Source organism: Nyctereutes procyonoides, unplaced genomic scaffold (assembly GCF_905146905.1).
Source record: "Nyctereutes procyonoides isolate TBG_1078 unplaced genomic scaffold, NYPRO_anot_genome, whole genome shotgun sequence".
NCBI classification, from domain to species: Eukaryota; Metazoa; Chordata; class Mammalia; order Carnivora; family Canidae; genus Nyctereutes; species Nyctereutes procyonoides.
The window spans coordinates 27,714,596-27,735,355 of NW_026575125.1; the positions used below are offsets into that span (position 1 = coordinate 27,714,596).

Here is a 20,760-nt window from a genome sequence, read left to right on the forward strand (position 1 = left end):
TACCCACATTTCTTAATTTGATTGCCCTTGAGAGACCAGAAGTGAGGGATTTTCTGCACCCAAGGGCAATCCTCAAACAAAAACAGAGGAAAAGGGGCAGATAAGCACTTCAGTTTCCATCAGCTCAGTGGGACAATTCTGAGTGTGCTCTGTGACACTGGCATTATACATGATTTCTGTAAAGCTCCTAGTAGGACCAGCACTGTCACTCACAGTGGGAACTGACTGATAAAAGTACCCTTTATCAACCTTCCAAGCTTTCATTCCCACTCTCCCCACTCCCTGACTCGTCCTTCTTGGTATTATCTCTCAAAGTAACTATTAGTGCCTACGTCCTTGACTCAGGGATAGCTTTTGGTTGGTATCAAACATAAGCAGGCACTTCAGGATCAATGGAGATAAAAAGTGACATGTGATTTTTCACCTCCAAACTTGCTTTTTTTTTCTTATTTTCTCAATTTTGTTTATGAAAAATAACAGCCATCTAGTCACTTGAATCAGAAACCTATATGCTCTTCCAGATTTTTCATTTTCACTGTACTATCACCACTGCCCTTTGTCTTCAACTGAGCTAAAAATACCACTTCTTCCTTGGTCTCACTACCTGCGTATACCACCTACTCTCCACAGTCACTGCAGAAGTAATATAATCTTATTTTGGCACCTCTCTTCTCCTTCCCCCTTACATTTTTTTAAAGATTTATTTATTTGAGAGAGAGAGAGAGAGAGAGAGAGAGAGAGAGAATGAGCAGGAAGGGCAGAGGGAGAGAGAATCTCAAGCAGATTCAACACTGAGTGCTAAGCCCAACACAGGGCTCGATCTCACAACCCTGAGATCACAACCTGAGCCAAAACCAAGAATCAGATGCTCAATTGACTCTACCACCCAGATGACCCTTCATTCTTATATTTTAAACCCTTTCAATTGACGGGATGAGCACTGGGTGTTATTCTGTATGTTGGTAAATTGAACACCAATAAAAAATTAATTTATTAAAAAATAAAAAAAACCCTTTCAAAAAATAAAAAATAAATAATTTTTTTAAATGAATAAACCCTCATGGTTCGCTGGGTGTACAGTTATGGACCAGGCTGTCTGAGAAGCACTGAGCTCCCTCAGCAACCTTGCTGGTGCCTATTTACTCGGGTCTACCTTCAGAACACTCTGCCAGCTGTACCTTACACTCGAGCAAAACCAGATGGCTTGCAGATGTGCAGATATAACTAGCCTCATACTTCCAACTGCTTGCATGTGGAGGTCTACCTGTCTGGAACTTCCCTCCTACACCTGTCCATTTGGCTATCTCCTACTCTAGTTCACAGGGCTGCCTGTGCCAGCTCAGTCAGTAGAGCACACAACATCTCTTGATCCCAGCATTGAGAGTTTGAGCCCCATGTTGGGTGTAGATATCCTTGAAAAAACTGTTTAAATCCTAAAGAAAAAATAAAATAAAATGTTGCTCACAACGAATTTTCTCTAGGAAAGCTACCCCAGATGCCTTCCTCTGCTCACCCACATGGGCGTGTGCCCTTTTTCTGTGTTCTCTAATCCTCTGTGATAACTTTTAACACAACTTTTGGCATCTTATAAGGATAGCATTTGTTTTTCTGTTCTGAACACACTAAGAAATCAGTGAATTTTTGCTTAACTACTCAGTGTCTAGGAGTTCTGATGGAGAGGGAATTTTCAGACTTACCACCTAACCTTAGAACACTGTCTCAAATGTTACAGACACATTTAGTAAATGGATACAAAATTAAACTTCATTATAATCCATTTGTTCTTTTTGACAAGTAATACATTCTTGATTTAGGAAAGTATATGCAGGGCAGCCCTGGTGGTGCAGCGGTTTAGCGCCGCCTGCAGCCCGGGGTGTGATCCTGGAGACCCAGGATCGAGTCCCACGTCAGGCTTCCTGCATGGAGCCTGCTTCTCCCTCTGCCTGTGTCTCTGCCTCTCTCTCGCTTTCTCTGACTGAATAAATAAATAAATCTTTTAAAAAAATGAGGAAAAAATTTTAAAAAAAGGAAAGTATATGCAAAATACTATTTGGGAGCAATATATGTCATTTTCTCTTAAGTTTGAAAACATTTAGAAAAACACATGGTGTAATTTTTAAATATGAAAACTCCTCTGTTATATATGAATTAAAGCTCTTTAGTACGACATGGGAAGAATAAACAATAAATATCTAGGGTACTAATAAAATCACACATATTACTGACAGGTTACACATGACCATAACATGTGTGTGCATGTGTTGAGAAGGACAGGGGGAGAGGGAGAAAGAGATGAGGATACCTAGACATATTGGTTTATCGTGTGTAGGGAAAAGAATTCTGTAGTCAGATAAGATCTGACTTTTGTTTTTTTGTTTTTTTGTTTTTTTTAAGATCTGACTTTTGAATACAAGATTAACTACTGTTTGTGGACTTGAGCACATTACTATATTTGGTATGTCTTGGTTTCCTGGCAAAATCCACCTTTTTATAATGTTTTTGTAAGATAAAATATTAGAAGACACATATAAATAATTTTTACCCTTATGAGGCTTGTGACAATTTTTAAAACCTGGAAGCCAAGCTAATATTTAAAGCATTCTTCATTTTATCTGAGAGGCCTAAAAGCATTTGCTAGATATTTATGCAAATCATTTCAACAGATTTTTCACTCTTATCATCATACCTCTTCATGGAGTTCTCTCCAACGAGAATTAAATGTCTCAAGCTCCTCATTGATCAGTTCATCCATGACTCCACCATCTGTCAAGGTCTGTGCCAATATGCGAATCTGATTCGGGTTATCCTCTGAATGTTGCATCAAATTTTCAAGCGACTGAAATACATTTGTAATAATTACTATTTCCCTTCTTTTCCTAAATATACTGAATGAACACAAAATGCTCAGTATCTTCCTATTTACATACCATTAATTTAAAAAACAATTTAAAACAATACCTAATTGGGGTGATAAAACAGGAAAGACCATTGTTACTTAAAAAATATAATATTTGTGCATTTATATCTTCATGAGCTTGTGGCAGGATGGCGGACTGGGGCACTTTAAAAATTATCCATAGCCACCTTTTTCTTTGATGTCCTCTAGTCTTAAACCTGGGAAGGTAAAATACTCAATTTCTTCACTTCTCTTATAGCTAGTGATGGCTAAGTAACATGATTCCGAACAATATACAGAAGTAGAAGTTCAAGACCAGAGTTTCCCTTCCCAATTTTTTTTAAAAGTACAACCTCCAGAAGAAATTCCTTTGCCCTTCATACTTTTTACACATACACACACACACACACACACACACAGATTTTAAGTGGAGCAGCCATTTTTTGGACAGAAAAATGATAAAAGATGAGAATGAAGTCATTTAATCCAATCATTTAATAGGCCTTTGTTCTGGCCACCATTCTACTAATGTACTGCATGTGCTTCATCTTTTCTTGGAAGATGCATCACATTGCTGATTCACAAGGAATGCTTGGTCAGTTAACACCTCTGATTAGCACAAGGCCAATATCACAGTCCACTTGAGACTAGTCTCATTGTTCTTTGATACCTCTTCTGGTTTTACAATCCTCTTGAGAAAATAAGGAAGTTAGATATATGATGTTTAGGTTTCTGATGTAACATTCTAGAATTGCAATATCAAAAGAAATCTTTTACCTTTTGTTCACATCTTAATTTATATACCTTATTACAGCCCATTTACACAGGGGTTGCATTGCAAATGACCCTATATACAAAATATATGGCAAAACTACGTATTCATTATACATAATAGGTTAGCCAAAAGTACAATAAAATGCATAGAAAGGAAATGACTATTATTAGAAGTTCACATAAATCGACATTTATACCTGCCAATTCCTTCAAATTTTACTTTTTAAATGTCTTCAAGATAAAACTTGAAAATGTACTAACATTCTGTAGTACTAAAATGTATGAACATTTTAAAGACATATTCCTAACATCAGAGCATGTGCATTTAATACTTCATGACATTTTGTAAGGTATAAATGCATGCTTTTAAATAACTTAAGAGTAGGTTTCAGTTCAACAAATGTAGCTTTTAAACTGGAAATAATGTTTTATATGACCATCCTGTTTAGCTCTACTCTGATGGAGCAAAACAGTACATTTGCAGTCTGTGTGGGTCTGTGGTAGATTTAGAGAGGTAAAGAAAAGTGTCAACATAGAACTTTATAACACAGAAAAAGGCAAGGATGCCTGGGTGACTCAGTGGTTGAGCATCTGTCTTCGGCTCAGGATGTGATCCCAGTTCCAGGATCGAGTCCCGCATGGGGCTCCTGCATGGAGCCTGCTTCTCCTCCCTCTGCCTCTGCTTGTCTGTCTGTCTGTCTGTCTCTCTCATGAATAAATAAATAAAATCTTTAAAAAAGAAAAGAAGAAAAAAGCAGATGTTCTCTGGAAAAGGTTATTTAAATCTTCTTCAAAACCTTGAGGCTGAAAGGTTTACAGAAGAAACAAAGGCTTCATCTAAATAACCAGTGTCAAGGAAGGCAAAGCTACCACACTATCTGTACTGTTTCCTTTGCAGTTCTCTTCTACTTAGTCCTGGGTGTCCACTGCATATGAATTATTATCATTTTGATTAATTCACAACTTACATCAAGCACCTCGGCGATTTCCTCGGCTCCCCCAGAAATATTTTCAGTGGTTTTAAGCTTGACTTCTACTTCACTTAGCCACTTGTTTGCCTTCTCCAAGTAGGACAATAACTCATGCCAGCACGCCCAAACTTCCTAAGAAAGAAATACATATCACAGATGAAATGTGTGATGGAGAAGTGACTGTGAGCTTTTGGAATTTTCATTTTTAAAGCTTTGAAAATAGAACAGTTTTATTTTATATCGCTCACCTTTCCTTTGCAGTAGATATTTAAAAATGCAACTAGTCATGTTGATCAGCTATTATGTTTTTAATTACTAATCATCAAGGAAATATTTTATTACAAAAATTAAAGAGTCAGTGATTTTACTGTTTTAAATAAAAATGCATCAACATTATAGTCTAGAAAATAAAAAAATAAAAGCATAAATAAAAATGCATATATATATATATATATATATATAAATCTAACATCTCAAAACATTATCCATGACCACTTTTCTGTGAGCTCCTTTAAACTTCCTTTCAGGGCAGCCATGGTGGCTCAGCAGTTTAGCGTCGCCTTCAGCTCAGGGCCTGATCCTGGAGACCTGGGATCCCCACATCAGGCTCCCTGTGTGGAGCCTGCTTCTCTCTCTGTCTGTGTCTCTGCCTTTCTTTCTCTCTCTGTGTGTCTCTCATGAATAAATAAATAAAAAACTTGAAAAAATAAACTTCATTTCATATGTAAGTAATTTGATAGCTAACATTAAAGTACAGATTTAGCTCCAGTGCCCTTTTCACTAAATCTTACATCATACAATTTTTCTGCATTACTAAGAACACAAATATTTAATGAAAACGTAAAGTTTCATTTAAGTGGCTGTATTTTTGTTTTCTTAACAATCAAAACTTATTGGGTAGTTAGACTATTTTTGGTTTTGTTCACTATTATAAATTTGTAGTGAACATCAACATGAATATGGATTTCCCCATTATTTCAAATTATTTCCTTGAAGTGTATTAAGAGGAGTATAAACTAATAACTATTTCAAGGATGCTATTTGATATGTATTGAAAAATGATTACCGTAATACACAAAATAAAGCAAAACTTTAAGACCGCAACCAGAAAATACAGAAGAATATTTTATAACCTTGGAATGGAAAAGGATATCTTAAATAAGACATTTTATAAAAATAAAACAAAACAAAAAACAAAAAAAAAAACTGAATACATTTGATTACAATAGAATTAAACTCTTCTATTTATCAAAAGGCACCATAAAGAAATTGAAAACCAGCCTCAAACTTGAAGAAAACAATTGCAAAATTTGTAACAGATGAGTAAGAACAGAATGCCATCAAGTCAATTGAAAGGTGAAGAGACTTCCCAACAGAAAATGAAAGGAAAACCTAAACCAGCATTTCAAAGAAAAAGATATATATGCATATCAAAAAATATATGAAAATATGTTCAACCTCATTAGCAGTCAGGGGAATGTAAGTGAAGATTACAACACGATATTTATACCACGTTGACCAACAGAAATGAGAAATCTGACAACTGTAAGTGTAAGAGAAGATACACATTAACAAAAACTTATATTTATTGCTGGTTGGTAATATTAGAATGACCATTCTGGAAAACAATCTCTCATTCTCGGTCAGGTGAATATTCACATACCCGACAATCCAGCCACTTCACTTTTACATACATATCCCCAGAGAAATTCCTTTGTGTGGACAACAAAGACAGTTAAGAGGTTGTTCATTTCAGCACTTTTTGTAATAACCAAAATTTGGAAAACAATCTTATGTCTGCTAACAGGAGAATGTATAAATACACTGTATACACTTGAACAGAGAATACAGAAGTAAAAATGAAAATTTCATTACACAGAACAACATGGATGAGTCTCAGACACAAAAATGTCAGGCAAAATGGGCACATCCTAGAAAATAAATATTATAGGATATGATTTTTTTTTGTAATTCTTGAAACAAGCAAAATTGAGCAACACATTATTTAGGTGTTCATATGAGTGTGATAAACATTTTTAAAGCAAAGAAATAATAAAGGTGAATTCCTGGATTATGGTTATGTCTATTGGGTAAAAAGCAAGAAGATGCAGTAAAGGACAAGAATACAAAAATGATCATTTTCCATTAGATTTGAGATTGTAAATATTGGACAAACCTATAAATACCGTAGTACAACCACTACTCCCTGCAACTACCACCTCAGCGCCACCAAAAATAAAGCCAAAGAAGGAAGTTTTATTTTAGGAGAAACCAAAAATTCGATCAGATTTCCCATATTTTCACTTTGCTTATACCCCTTGCAAATGATGAAGGACATTCCCTCTCTACTTGATGAAAAGTGGCAGTCTAACCTGTATCACCACACTACAAAGACTTGCTTGGTATTTTATGTACAGTTTATTACAGAAAGTGAAATTATGTATTTTGCTTTAAAAAGTGATAGAAATCTTAAATCTGGGTCATTTCCAGCTCCTGCTGGACTACAGACTGTCTTCCTTCTGGGCAAAGATCCCAGTGGGAAAATATAAATATCTCCTTAAATACCCAAGGGTACTTTAGAGCTTTGAAAATAAGGAGATGTGATTGGTAATGTGTCTTATTAACTTTGGTGCAGATTGAGGTAATGAACTACCTTGCTGATTTAACCATCAGGATGGATGGCCTCTTGTGTCCCAAACGCATCTGAAGGACACAGCTGGAGAGGCTGCATGTACTGGCTTTACAAGTCACCTTTGCAAAATAAAATGTAGTCTTGCAGCCTAAATTGGAGCTAAAAGCCACTCAGAATAACTGTTAAGCTTAACACTTGGAAATCACAGAATTCACAGTGGCTTTGAAGAGATTACAAATGAAAAAGGAAACTTCCATTTAAAATGGTAAATGGAGCTTATGTGGTTATCTCCCCCACCCCCTGCTTTCATGATACTGAAATGCTGGGTAAAATATTAAGGAAAACATTTAAGTTCATGGCTGCTCTGTGAAGTATGAAAATCCTCCCATAGCAGAAACAAAGAGGGAAGTCAAGTGTGTGCAGAGGTTGGGAGGCCAAGTTTAACAAAATACTGGCATATCAGAACACAGTATATTATATAAAAGCTAGGGTATTCGACACTAATTTGGGATGAGAAAAGGGGCACTGGTCTCACATATTCCAGGGAAATGTAAGAGCATAAAGTTGCGTGCTACTGATCCTGGAAACAAAACTATAAAATCCCCACCCCAAAAAATAAAATAAAATAAAATAAAATAAAATAAAATAAAATAAAATAAAATAAAATAAAATAAAATAAAATAATAAAATAAAATAAAATAAAATAAAATAAAATAAAATAAAAAAATAAAATAAAATAAAATAAAATAAAATAAAATAAAATAAAATAAAATATAAATAAAAAATAAAAAATAAAATCCCCACCCACTGGAATAAAAGAGATTAGCAAAGAAGATGAGAATCATTTGGATTTTAGTTGAGAAATAAGGATTCACCCAAAGAAACTGAAACCTAAGTTTCTATTACACAAGAGAGTAGAACATAACATTTCTAGAATTCTGGTAGGAACATTAAAAAAAAAAATACTCGTAAGGATCCTCTGGCAGCCTAGAGCAGAAAGGATTTCCAGTAAAAAACAATTCTGACTACAAGTGAGCTCAAAACCAAAAAAAATTATAATCCATGTTTGGAAATTTGCTGCCATTTGAGGCAGTGAGTAGTTTTAATGAATGGTAAAATTTGCAACTTACAATCTAAAGATGACACAACTGTAAGAAATTTTATAATAAATAACTTTAGCCTGATATTAAAAGTTGCCAGTAAGATCTTTTTTCTTGAGATGGGCAACTAGAGTTCATACTTAAGAAACATTCATTTGGGGAATATAAAAAATAGTGAAAGGGAATAAAGGGGAAAGGAGAAAAAATAAGTGGGAAATGTCAGAGAGGGAGACAGAAGAGAGACTCCTAACTCTGGGAAATGAACTAGGGGTGGTGGAAGGGGAGGTGGGCGGGGTGTGGGGGTGACTGGGTGACGGGCACTGAGGGGGGCACTTGATGGGATGAGCACTGGGTGTTATTCTATATGTTGGCAAATTGAACACCAATAAAAAATAAATTTCTAAAAAAAAAAAAAGAAAGAAAGAAACTAAAGGGCGGGCAGCCCGGGTGGCTCAGCGGTTTAGCACCACCTTCAGCCCAGGGCGTGATCCTGGAGACGGGATGGAGTCCCACTTTGGGCTTCCATCCATGGATCCTGCTTCTCCCTCTGCCTCTCTCTCTCTGTGTCTCTCATGAATAAATAAGATCTTTGAAAAAAAAAAAAGAAAAGAAACTAAAGGACTAGGTTCCCGATATTCTCTGTTAAAAAAAAAAAAACAACCTTCAGTCATATGTTTTAACAAGCTGTGGTTTAAACAGAGGGAGCTAATAGGGAAGCTGGTGGGGGGGATATGAGGAGAGAACTGAAAAGTGAGGTAAGTTTTAAACATATTTTATCTTTTAAAGTAATCTCAACACCCAATGTGGGACTTGAACTTACAACGCCAAGATCAAGAGTTGCATGCTCTACAACTGAACCAGTCATGTGCCCTTGATGCAATTTTTTCTCATCTTTTTACTGGGGTGTTTAAGGGAAACCCATCTGGTCCCTTTTCTTTATAGGACCTAAAATAATATCGCTCATCAAATGGACAGGTACATTCAGAAAGAGTTGGTTGGCATGCATTCCCTACTGAGCTGCTGGTATGGCCAAAGAGGAATCAAGACAACTCTTCCAAGTTTCTGAGTGGTGAGAGCTTTGAAAGATGGGATCTGCCAGAGCTTGCTGGCTAAGCTGAAATGTGGTGGGGGAATAAGAAACCAGGGCATCATGGAACCATGGGTTTAAATGATGTAACTTTCAAGAGAATTTGGTTTAAGCCTACTGGCAAGAGTCAGCCTGAAATTTTGTTGAATACTCCAAGGTACCATGAGTGAATAGATCTTTTTTGTTGGGGGGGGGTAACAGTCTGTATGAATAAGGATCCCCAACAGACATCAAGTCTACAGAGAACATCAAGTCTACAGAGAACAAGTCCTCTAAGTGGTAATAACCTATAGAATCTGGTGACAACATACTCATTGTCACAGATGTCCATGTATGTTAATAAAAGGGTATAGCCACTGTGACCAACAAAGAAAAGGACATTGATGTGAAGAATGTATTTTCCACTGATTATCCTCCCTTCAATCAACACTATACAATCACTATCCAGGAACTGAGTGGGAGGAGGGGATGCTAAAAATCATTTTTTCTCACTCTCATCTTTGCATAAATCACTGAAGCCAGAAATTAATCTAAACTAATGGAAGACATTAACCAACTATGAGATCAAAATTTAATAAGACTAAATTTTAAACCTAAAAGTGAATGAAGAGTCATGGGATCAGACTGCAAAACTGATTAAGAAGCCAGCTACTAGGCAGAAAATGAGACTTGATATGGGTGCTTATAGTTATTGGAAAACTAGAACTTGTTCATGCTCATTACTCACTGAGACTTCTCAACCAAACAGTTGGCATAGGTTTAAATTGCTTAACAAAAGGAAGAAATAGAATTAATTATGCAAAAGCAGGAGATTACATAAAAAAGACAAATTTTCAAAATAACTAAGTAAGAATATTAAGATTTGGAAAATAAGGTCTTTGAAAAAATACAAAATCATATATACATGTGTATATAGGTAGATGTGTACATAGAGATGAGTATATTTATACAGAAATAGTCAGTTGAAGAGATAATTTGAGAACTAGAAGACAAATTTAAGATAAATACATAGAATCCCATAGACAGACAGATATATAGAAAATATTAAAGGGAAGCCTTTATATAATAGCAAATGATGACAAATGGTAGCTACACTTGTAGTGAGCATAGCATAATGTATAGAGTTGTTTAATCATTATGCTGTACACTTGAAGCTAATGTAACATTATGTGTAAGCCATACTCAAATAGAGAGAGAAAAAATCTGCTGTATCAGTGCTGGGAGCTACAGAAAATAAAACAAAGAATGGAAAAGAAAGGGTGAGATGACACCGAGTTCCACCAAGTCAGAACTAATTCACTATTAGATTACATGAGGGAGGGACTTTTTGTAGATAGGAAATTGCTTTTTGACAATATTTAAATAAAACTCTTAAATATTTTCTTATGTTATCAATTTATTTACATCATTATTATCTTTGCTTCCTATTGCTCATGTTGTTCATGTAAAAGATAGGCCAGTCCATCAGAAACTGATTTTGGGATGTTTTCTAAAGGAACCTTTTATTTTTATATTAATAGAATTTTCAAGACTATTGAGCTATCCCTCTATTTCTCATGTGCAATTACACTTAGAACCTCTTCTATTTGTATTGAAGTCATAAAGTCATACCATCCCTTTTTATTCCCTATCCACTGGTTTGGGATATATATGAATTCTTTATCAACTATATTCATTGAGATGACTCAGTTCATGGGGGGGTGCATAATTTACAATCCAGCCAGTAAGCAGTATCTAGCAGCATTGGCTTATGGTGCTAGATAAAGTTTTGTGCTCCTTGACACAATCCTTAATTAGTAAATGGTATTTTCAAGTGAATTCTTTATCAGCTATTTTCAGATAATCATAATCTAAGGAGTAAAACATGTAGAAAGGATAAAGCAGTACTTGAGATAATACATAAATACAATGTAAAATGTCCCCTTAAAAGTGCTAGACAACATGACTTGTGAAGAAACCTACAGTGCAGAGCGATTAGTAGAGACAATAATAATAAAAACATACCTCGCCAAAAATACCTTTCTGATAAGATACTTAGGATTTTATGGACACTCAAATATATGAAAGAATAAAGACTAGTTTCTATAAATGTTGAGAAAACTGATTTATAACATTTTTGCGACCTAATAATAATGGTAACAAGAAGATTTAGAACTGTAACTGCTCACATCTAGTGGGCACTAGGTGAAGTACTTTACATAGGATAGCTCATGTAATATTCTCAACACCCTATGAGACAGGTCATTTTTGTCTGTTTCATAGACAGGGAACTGATTTATACAATGGAAGCAACTGGCCCAAAGTCTCAAGCTTGTAAGTGCCTCTATGAGGAATGTGAGCCTAAGAGTTTTACAGCGGTGTTTCTGCTCTGAATCATTGTTGTATCATGTTTGAATTATTATGCTTCACATAGGATCATAAGCTTACACATAAGTAATAAAGATCAAAAAAAAGCAACTGACTTCCAAGGTCTTGCATTTGCCATTGAGCCTGGTGCAAAGCCACTGGTAGTTGGTGGTGAGAGTGTCAAGTTCCTTTTTTAAGGCCTCTTGTGCTGCAGGTGGAGCCTGAGCTATGACACTATTGACGGACTCAGTTAGGAGTTTCACTTTTGCTTCTTTTTGCTGGGCCTCTTCTTTAGCTCTCTGAAAAATAGAGAATGCTCTCTTACTTGATAAGCAAGGCAATGGATTTATTTCCAAAATGCATTCCTAGATATCACATACTTTCTTCCCCACAAGATCCCTGTTAGGAGATTAAGAAAAAATAAATCCAATAGTGATTACAGCCACTTCCATAAATTTAGATTTAGTTAAAATTTGAAGTCAGAAGGAAAAAATTATCATCAGAATGTAGGATGCTCTTTAATCAGAGTGCTGGGCAAAGTAGTCAACATGTAGGTATATATTTGTGGTGTGTTGTCTCACCTTCTTTCATATACATGGTGTTTGTATGCATATATACACACATACATGCACACACATACATGAAACAAGCAAGATTCAAGTATTTCAATACTAACAAAAATATCCCATATTCTAGAATTGAAATCATTTCTAAATTACTCGAATAAATGATTAATATTGAAATTAGTACAGATACCATTATTTAAATCGAAAGATAATTAATATAGAAAAGTCTTATTAATGCTACATCCAGGGCCATGTTTTGAGAAAGAAAATTCTATTCAGTAACTGAACACATACAAGGGAGAGAGGAGAACAGAAGCCCCTGAAATGAGGGACACTGTCCTGATACTCAGCTATGCCTCTGGTCTTCTTCCATGGACCATAAATTGTTTCACAGAACATCAACATCAGTCAAGGCTACTTTGTTACCATTGTGGATCATGACAACCATACCACTATACTCCATAATCACATTAGAATATATACAAAGCACAAACACTGTACAAACTGTAAAATACCTAAGATTTCCATGTCCCCATTAATATGAGTCTCTGCTGCTTCTTTATCAATTATACCTTCAGCCCCACTCTAGTCGTCCTTCCTTCTAGGACAGATTTATTAAGATATCCAATCGCAGAGTTATTCCCACTCACTGACAACATGCGATCCAAAGCAAAGCTCTTCAACTCTCCCTTAAATCATCTAACACAAACTCAGGTTCTTTCTAATATGCTCTAACTCATACAACCCACTGTTCCCCATATATGTATTCTCTCTTACTGCCAGAAGTACTAAACTCAACTCAACTTGTCCAACTATATGAATCTTGCTGGAGGTCTTTAGCTGGAGGGTATTTATACTCCTTAACTTTTGATGTGTTTGTGCATCTCTCTCTCTCTCTCTCTCTCTCTCTCTCTCTCACACACACACACACACACACACACACACATACACACACACACATTCACAATATATCTTTCATTTGAGTTACTCCAAAGGCCAATCCTGAGATGAGCTTTCAAAATGTGTCATGTAAAGCAAATACTGGTGTAGGAATGGGGAATGGAGACAGGAAAGGGAAGAGAGATTATAAGGGTATATGTAATAAGTTCAGGAATCAGTGTTGGTGACTAGAGTTTATTCTTGCTGGGAAGCCTTGGAAAACATGTCTCAGGATTATCCCACTCAAGGGTATAGAATTGGGGTATGGATACATCATCTCCCATCTATAGCTGAAGGCTATTAGGGAGATGTTATTTCATAGTAATGAAGCCTGACAAATAGGTGGGAAAAGTGGGATGCAGGAACCACAAAAAGTCCTTACATTAAAAAATGCAGGTTCTGGCAGGGGGAAGTTGGTCCCATATGCATTATAGTGGTGAGGGCAAGGGGAGATGGGCAAAAAATGCACAAGGTCAGGTATAAAATGCCTTTGTATTTTTCAAGACAAGTACCCTATGCCTTTCAATTTATTCTCATAATGCCTTAAAAGTATATAATATGATAGGATGGCAAATGCCACATTGCTTTGAATACTAAGTGATCACCTTCATGAATTTTGATGCAATTGATTAAAAAATTTAGCTCAAAATTCTTAAATCTGTTTTTTTGCATTACTGAGTTTTGTTTCTACATAAACCATATTTTGACTATAGTAATTTTAGCTTACAAACAATTTTGTCAACCATTAATCACTAAGAACGTGCTGCTGTGTGCTATGTCAGACATGCTATATGTGCTACTTTGTTGCATCTTTAACAAAACCTTGTGAGATGTGTTTTGTCATCTCTGTATTTGACATCAGAAAACTAGTTCCAAAGTGTTTAAGAAAGTCGTCCTGGAAACTACATCCTTTCTTTCTCATAGTTTCTGTTAAGCCCATCTCAAATCTTCCGTGAAATGAAGAAGTATGGTGTACCAGATCCAATGAATGAAATCACATTTCATACAAGTTACAAACAACCTATACAACTATCAAAAATGCAGGATGAAGAACACTTCTTCCCTCCATTTTTCGGTTTTCATAAATTCTTTTTTTAAAAAAATAAGCTTGGAAGCTGGGGAATATTCAGAGGAGAAACAGAGATAAAAATTTGTCTACTGAAAGAAAAGGCAGAAAACTAAATGATTGGTATTATTTAGGTGTAATACTAACAAGAAATTATGTATTTTCCCCTCCCATTATTTCCATGAATCTAACTATCATATGCTCAGACACCTTTCATTGCCAACATCTCAAACCAGTGGTTCTCAAAGTGTGGTTTCTTGGAACCATTTGGAACGTGTTCCCTGGCATCTCCTAGAAATCTGTTAGAAATAAAAACTCTCAGGTCCCACCCCAGACTCATTGAATTAGAAATTCTGGGGTGGGGCCTACAAGTCTTTGTTTTAACAAGTCCTCTAGGTGACTGGGATGTTCACTCAGTTGTGAGAATCACAATTCTAGTCTGTCATCCAAACAATGAGAACAGCAAGAACATTTATATAATTCTGGTAAGCGTGAGCACTAGAGTTACAATAGTGTAAATTTAATACAAAATAAAGACAGAAGAAAGCACTTAAAACCGAAATCTCAGAGATCTTTGGAGGGTTTAATATAACGTTTCACCATTTAGTCATTGTCAACCTCCAAAAGAATTTTCAAGACAGATAATGCTTATCAAACACTCAACCAAACTCTTTCATGTTAATTGAAAAGTTTTGTTTACAGGGGGAAAAGAAGTCAGGAAAACAGCATAATCATTTTCAAGTAAAACACAGGAGATAAAAGTTAAGAAACAGAAGGATGTCTCTACTTTTACTCTGAGTAAATTAGGGAGAGATGTCTGAGTAGGTCTGCTAGTCTCTTTTGACAATAAAGATAAATTTGCTCTCAACATGAGCAGAGGTGGAAGCCTGGACAAGGTACCATCACTCTCTTCTGGGTAGCGAAACAGACCTAAGGAGATTCCAGTGACTGGAAGGCAAAGAATACAAGAAATTGGATCTTCTTGTCAACTCCCCTGACTGTTGTTGTCAGAGGCTGCCTGGGCATTTCCTCTTTTCAATATCACCCTCATCCTGGAACAATTTTGTAGCTAGATTAGTTATTTCAACAAGTAAATCAACGTGGACTAAATTGTTGGGTTACTCATTTCAAGAACTGTGTGCAGAATTTCAAAATTTGAGACAGTCTGCTCTCTAGCATTGGAAAGAGAAAAGAATCTGACTGGGTGGTTAGCCAGATAGGCAAACTGCTCAGGGAGACAGGGAAAGGGGCCAGCAGAGGGCCAGAGCCAAACAAAAAAAATGGGAGAAGTATAGCAGCTGAACACAAGCTCACTGCTGATTATCTACTTACGGATCAGAGGCAGTGGCTACAAAGTGTTAGAGGAGGTGAGGAAAATTGCCACCAGGGGATTGGGGTGTGAGGGGAAAGGCAATGGGGGTGGCACATGACCCAAAAAGAAAAGAAAATGAAAGAAAAAATAGGAGAGTTTGGAGTAGTTTGGGATGGGATGGAGTGGGATGGGATGAGATAACATCTACCCAATAGTCTTGGTTCTACCACAGAGAAAGCCTGCGACTATGAGTAAAGTATTCACCTATCTGGCGACTTTAGTTTTCAGATCAGCAAAGAAAAGTGTGGACTATTTTGCTTCCAAAGTATCTTATACTCTCACCATCTATGATGATATAATTTTCCTAAGAGTGACCTCCCCATTCAAATTTAAAATCATTAGAGTCTCTTGTTTGACACTGTCCAATGGCTTTCCCATTTCATTTTTCATGAACTCCTCCAATCCTATAAAACCCTGTTAACAGGTACCTACCCATCCCCCCAAAATCATTTCAGGTTACTTATCCTGCTTTACTCCCTGCAGGCTGGTAGGCCTCTTTGTCTGCCTTAGGATCTTTGCAGGAGCTCTTACCTCTGATTGCAATGTACTTCCATGTTTGTTTTTTTGTTTTTTGTTTAAGGCTGATTTTTTCTTAGGATTCATATCTCAGATTATAATGCCTCACAAATACCCTACATGTCAACTCTTCCTAAAATAGCATTTCACCACCCTAAATTCTGCCTAAGCCTTAATTGTTTTTATTTCACATTCTTGGTTTAGTTTTTTGGCAAATTACCATGATCTCAAAGGAGTTTGTTTCTCCATTCACTGCCCGCTCTGTCTCCACTGGAATGTAAGTTCTAAGAAGTCAAGTGGTTTTTATGTCTTGCTCATCACTGTATTCAGTGTCTAAAAGGGTGTAGTAACTATACAACTAATGTTTATTGCTTAAATAAATGAATGATATATAGTACTATTAGATTAGAATCATTTTACAGCTTTTAATCACCTAAAAACTATTCCTGTTTAAACACAGTCTTCCTTATGTGTTTTAAACATTTTTTTTAAATTTTTATTTATTTATGATAGTCACAGAGAGAGAGAGAGGCAGAGACACAGGCAGAGGGAGAAGCAGGCTCCATGCACTGGAATCCCGACGTGGGATTCGATCCCGGATCTCCAGGATCGCGCCCCGGGCCAAAGGCAGGCGCCAAACTGCTGCGCCACCCAGGGATCCCCTCCTTATGTGTTTTAATTTTACTTTCTATATGTGACTAAAGCCACATGATCCACTTGGAAGAGCTTGGGATGGGATGACATGGATTGAAATGAAATATATTCAATGCTGTTGGTTCTACCACAGGGTTTTGAATGCCCATTCTGAGCCAGGAAATTTACTTATACATAAGTTTCAATTCTCAGTTCATATATTCAAGTTAGAAAATGACACTGTGTAGACAAATTGGAGATAACACTGACTGTCCAGTTGTCCAAGGCCATACTGAAATGTCATTGCATAGATTCTATTTCTGGCCTTAAATCCCAGTCCTTGCTACATGCTAGATTCCTTGGTCCTATATCAGTATTATTTTTTATCCTACTGTTTGAGAAAAATTCTATGTAAACTCAGTCCTTTTAATTCACATTAAAGACCATCAGTTACCCAAATTCTCAGAAACCCCTGTAAAACACCAAACTAACACAGCCTGTTAGCTACATTTTCAACTGTCATTGCATTAACACTTGGCATATTTTCCATTTGAATTTTCATCCCTAGAAACAGCTCATGTGAGTAGCTGATTCCAATCTCAATACTGTATAATGTCATGGGAAAAAATGCTCCTAATGGTGATTGTCAATATTTATATTTTGACCACATACATTAAAATTAATAAACACCTAGTTTCAGAATCCATAACATATACCAAACTTGAAGCTGAATTCATTAAAAATCAACTTCCACCGTTAAACCAAGGAAATACCAGAGTGTAGAATCAGTGTCAAGCAATGTTGCATCTTTTTTTTTCTTTCTTTGCTTCATTGTATTTGGTTTATTTTACCTTCATCTCTTCAACTGCTGTCTGTAATTCATCAGGGGTCTTGTATTCAAAATCTCTCTCTAGGTATTCTTCTTCAGCTTGTGTCATCCACTCATGCATCTCTGACAGATCTTTCTGAAGACTTACAGTTTTATCCAAACCTCCTTTTAAGGCTTCCTTCCTGGCATAGACCTTCCATAAAATAAACCAACAAGCAAAGCATGAATATTCAAAGTCACAAAACATTATCGTTATATTATTACTGAACAGTCTGTAAATAACAGAATCAGATAGAAAAGACGAAGCAAGATGTAAAAAAGTTCATATGAATGAGGAAATAACTCATGGCTATCTATTGGTTATGCTTAATTTCACAGAAGTGTTAAATTAAGATAGCCATTTACTTGGCATATGTAATAAAATGAACGTATTCTCCCATGACTATAATTTAGCTGTTGTGTGTAGCTATGTTTTTCTGTGAGTAAAGAATAGAGAAAATAACTTTTTCATAATATGTTTCCATTGGATATGTAAATTTATTGGACAATTTCTAATTTTAATAAATCTGAATCTGACTCCTCCACTTAATTTTTTAAATATTTTTACTCTTTTACTTTACAAAATGTATCACACAAAATACAGTGTACAGTTGGAGGAAAAACTGTAAACATTTATACCCCCAATGTGGGAGCACCGAAATTTATAAAACAATTAATAACAAGCATAAAGAAATTCACATTGATAATAACACAATAATGGTAGGGGACTTTAACATCCCACATGCAGCAGTGGACAGATGATATAAACAGAAAATCAGTAAAGGAATAATGGCTTTGAATATCATTCTGGAACAGATGGACTTAACAGATATATTCAGAACATTCCATCCTAAAGCAGCAGAATACACTCTCTTCAAGTGCTCATGGGACATTCTCCAGAACAGATCACATACTGGGTCACAAATCAGCCCTCACCAAAAACAAAAAGACTGAGACCCCACCATGCGTCTTTTCAGACCACAATGCTATGAAACTTGAAGTCAACCACAAGAAAAAATTTAGAAAGACCACAAATACATGGAGGTTAAAGAAGATCCTAGTAAAGAATGAATGGGAATATCAGAAAGGGAGAGAGAACATGAGAGACTCCTAACTTTGGGAAAGGAACAAGGGGTGGTGGAAAGGGAGGTGGGCAGGGGTGGGGGTGACTGGGTGACAGGCACTGAGGGGGGCACTTGATGGGATGAGCACTGGGTGTTATGCTATATGTTGGCAAATTGAACTCCAATAAATAAAAAAAAGAATGAATGGGCTAACCAGGAAATCAAACAAGAAATAAAAAATACAAGGAAACAAATGAAAATGAAAACAAAATAGTCCAAAACCTCTGGGATGCAGCAAAGGCAGTCCTACGAGGGAAGCTCATAGCAATAGAGGCCCACCTAAGAAGCCAGAGAAATCTCAAATACACAAACTAGCCTTACACCTATAGGAGCTAGAAAAGAACAGCAAATGAAGCCTAAAGTCAGTAGAAGAAGGGAAAATTTAAAGATTAGAGCATAAATAAATTAAATATGTACATAATTACAAATTATATATACAAACAAACAAAAAAGCCACAAACCACTAGAACAGATCAAGGAAACAAGGAGCTGGTTCTTTGAAATGGTTAATAAAATCGATACACCCCCACCCAGGCTTATCAAAAAGAGAAAGAACCCAAATAAATATAATTACAAATGAGAGAAGAGAGATCACAACCAACACTACAGAAATACAAAGTGGCATCAACACTGTTGAATTCAGCTTTGAAGAAAGCCACGAATCAGAAATAGATCCAATGAGCTTTTGTGGAGGATTAGTTAACTAAATTGTGAGATACACATATGCACACAATGGGATACTATGTAGCACCAATACATTTGTACTGAAGTGAAAGTGGTTCGGTATATAACTTTAAGTTTAAAAAGCAGGTTGCAAAACAGTAAATGTGGTAATGGGAGGAGACTTGTGCTTTTAAAGCCTCATACATTTCTGAAGTACTTTTTACAAATGAATGTATTACTTATTAACCAGAAAACTAGCAAAATTTTAAATATCTACAAGAAAATTGTGCATGTTAATCCCTTTGCTACAAAGTACCCTGTTGTACCCACCGAAGGAAAAAAATCTCAGTTTGGTACTGGAATAATTATATATTGCATCACTTTTACCTTCAAAAGGAAATCTAATCCAATAACGTTAATTTTTTTCTAAAAGAGTAAAAAATTAAGAGAAAGAGTTCTATCTTCTAAGTAATGGAGTTTTAATTGTACAGTCTTAATATATAATGCATAGTTTTAGTGTAGTGAAGCTTTCATGTACTTTACCAAATACTAAATATGTGCAGAACCATATTAATTCTCCTTATTCTTTACAACCATCTTAAGCCTGATACAATTTAATTAAAACGACTTTAAATTCTTTACTCTCCTTGGTGAATGCAGTGCCTGATCTACTGAAAGGTAAATAAATGCTCTCTGTGACATACCTAGAACAATATGTCTAACAGTTAAACTAATTAAAGTATAAAGGCTATTTGCATAATCAATGAGCCTATAATTGGCATAAGTAAACAGGTTATTCAATTTCTACTTAGATGTTCTCTTGTAATCTTTTCAAGCAGTTGGCAAAGAGACAATAATATTAGAATGACTAACGGAACTTAGCCAAAGACTTGTAGTAAAATATATATATATATATATATATATATATATATATATTTATATATATTTATATATAAATATAAATATATTATATATAAATATATAAAATATATATTTTATATATATATATATATATATGATACTATTTAAACCCGAAGAAAGGGATAAGGAGCGATTTTTTTTTTTTTAAGGAAAATCAGGCAGGAAGTCATTCTGAGGTGACAGCACAAATATATTGAAAAGAACATCAGCTCTGAGATCAGGACATCTGGGCTCAATCATTAGTTAAGTAAGCCTGGAGACATCAACTTGTTTTTCTTTTCTTTTT

The 20,760-nt window shown here is 35.6% G+C and overlaps 1 protein-coding gene across 6 annotated transcripts in view; it reads right to left on the reverse strand.

Annotated features, from left to right (window-relative positions):
• Nucleotides 1-20,760, reverse strand: part of DMD (dystrophin) — a 2,039,779-nt gene that overhangs the window by 1,282,044 nt on the left and 736,975 nt on the right. For all 6 annotated transcript variants that reach the window (XM_055339022.1, XM_055339018.1, XM_055339021.1 and 3 more), the window contains 4 exons: nucleotides 17,750-17,920; nucleotides 11,923-12,105; nucleotides 4,639-4,773; nucleotides 2,687-2,836 (listed from right to left, as the gene is read on the reverse strand). In XM_055339022.1, coding sequence (XP_055194997.1) covers nucleotides 2,687-2,836; nucleotides 4,639-4,773; nucleotides 11,923-12,105; nucleotides 17,750-17,920 — 639 coding nt within the window. The remainder of the gene's footprint in view (nucleotides 1-2,686; nucleotides 2,837-4,638; nucleotides 4,774-11,922; nucleotides 12,106-17,749; nucleotides 17,921-20,760) is intronic.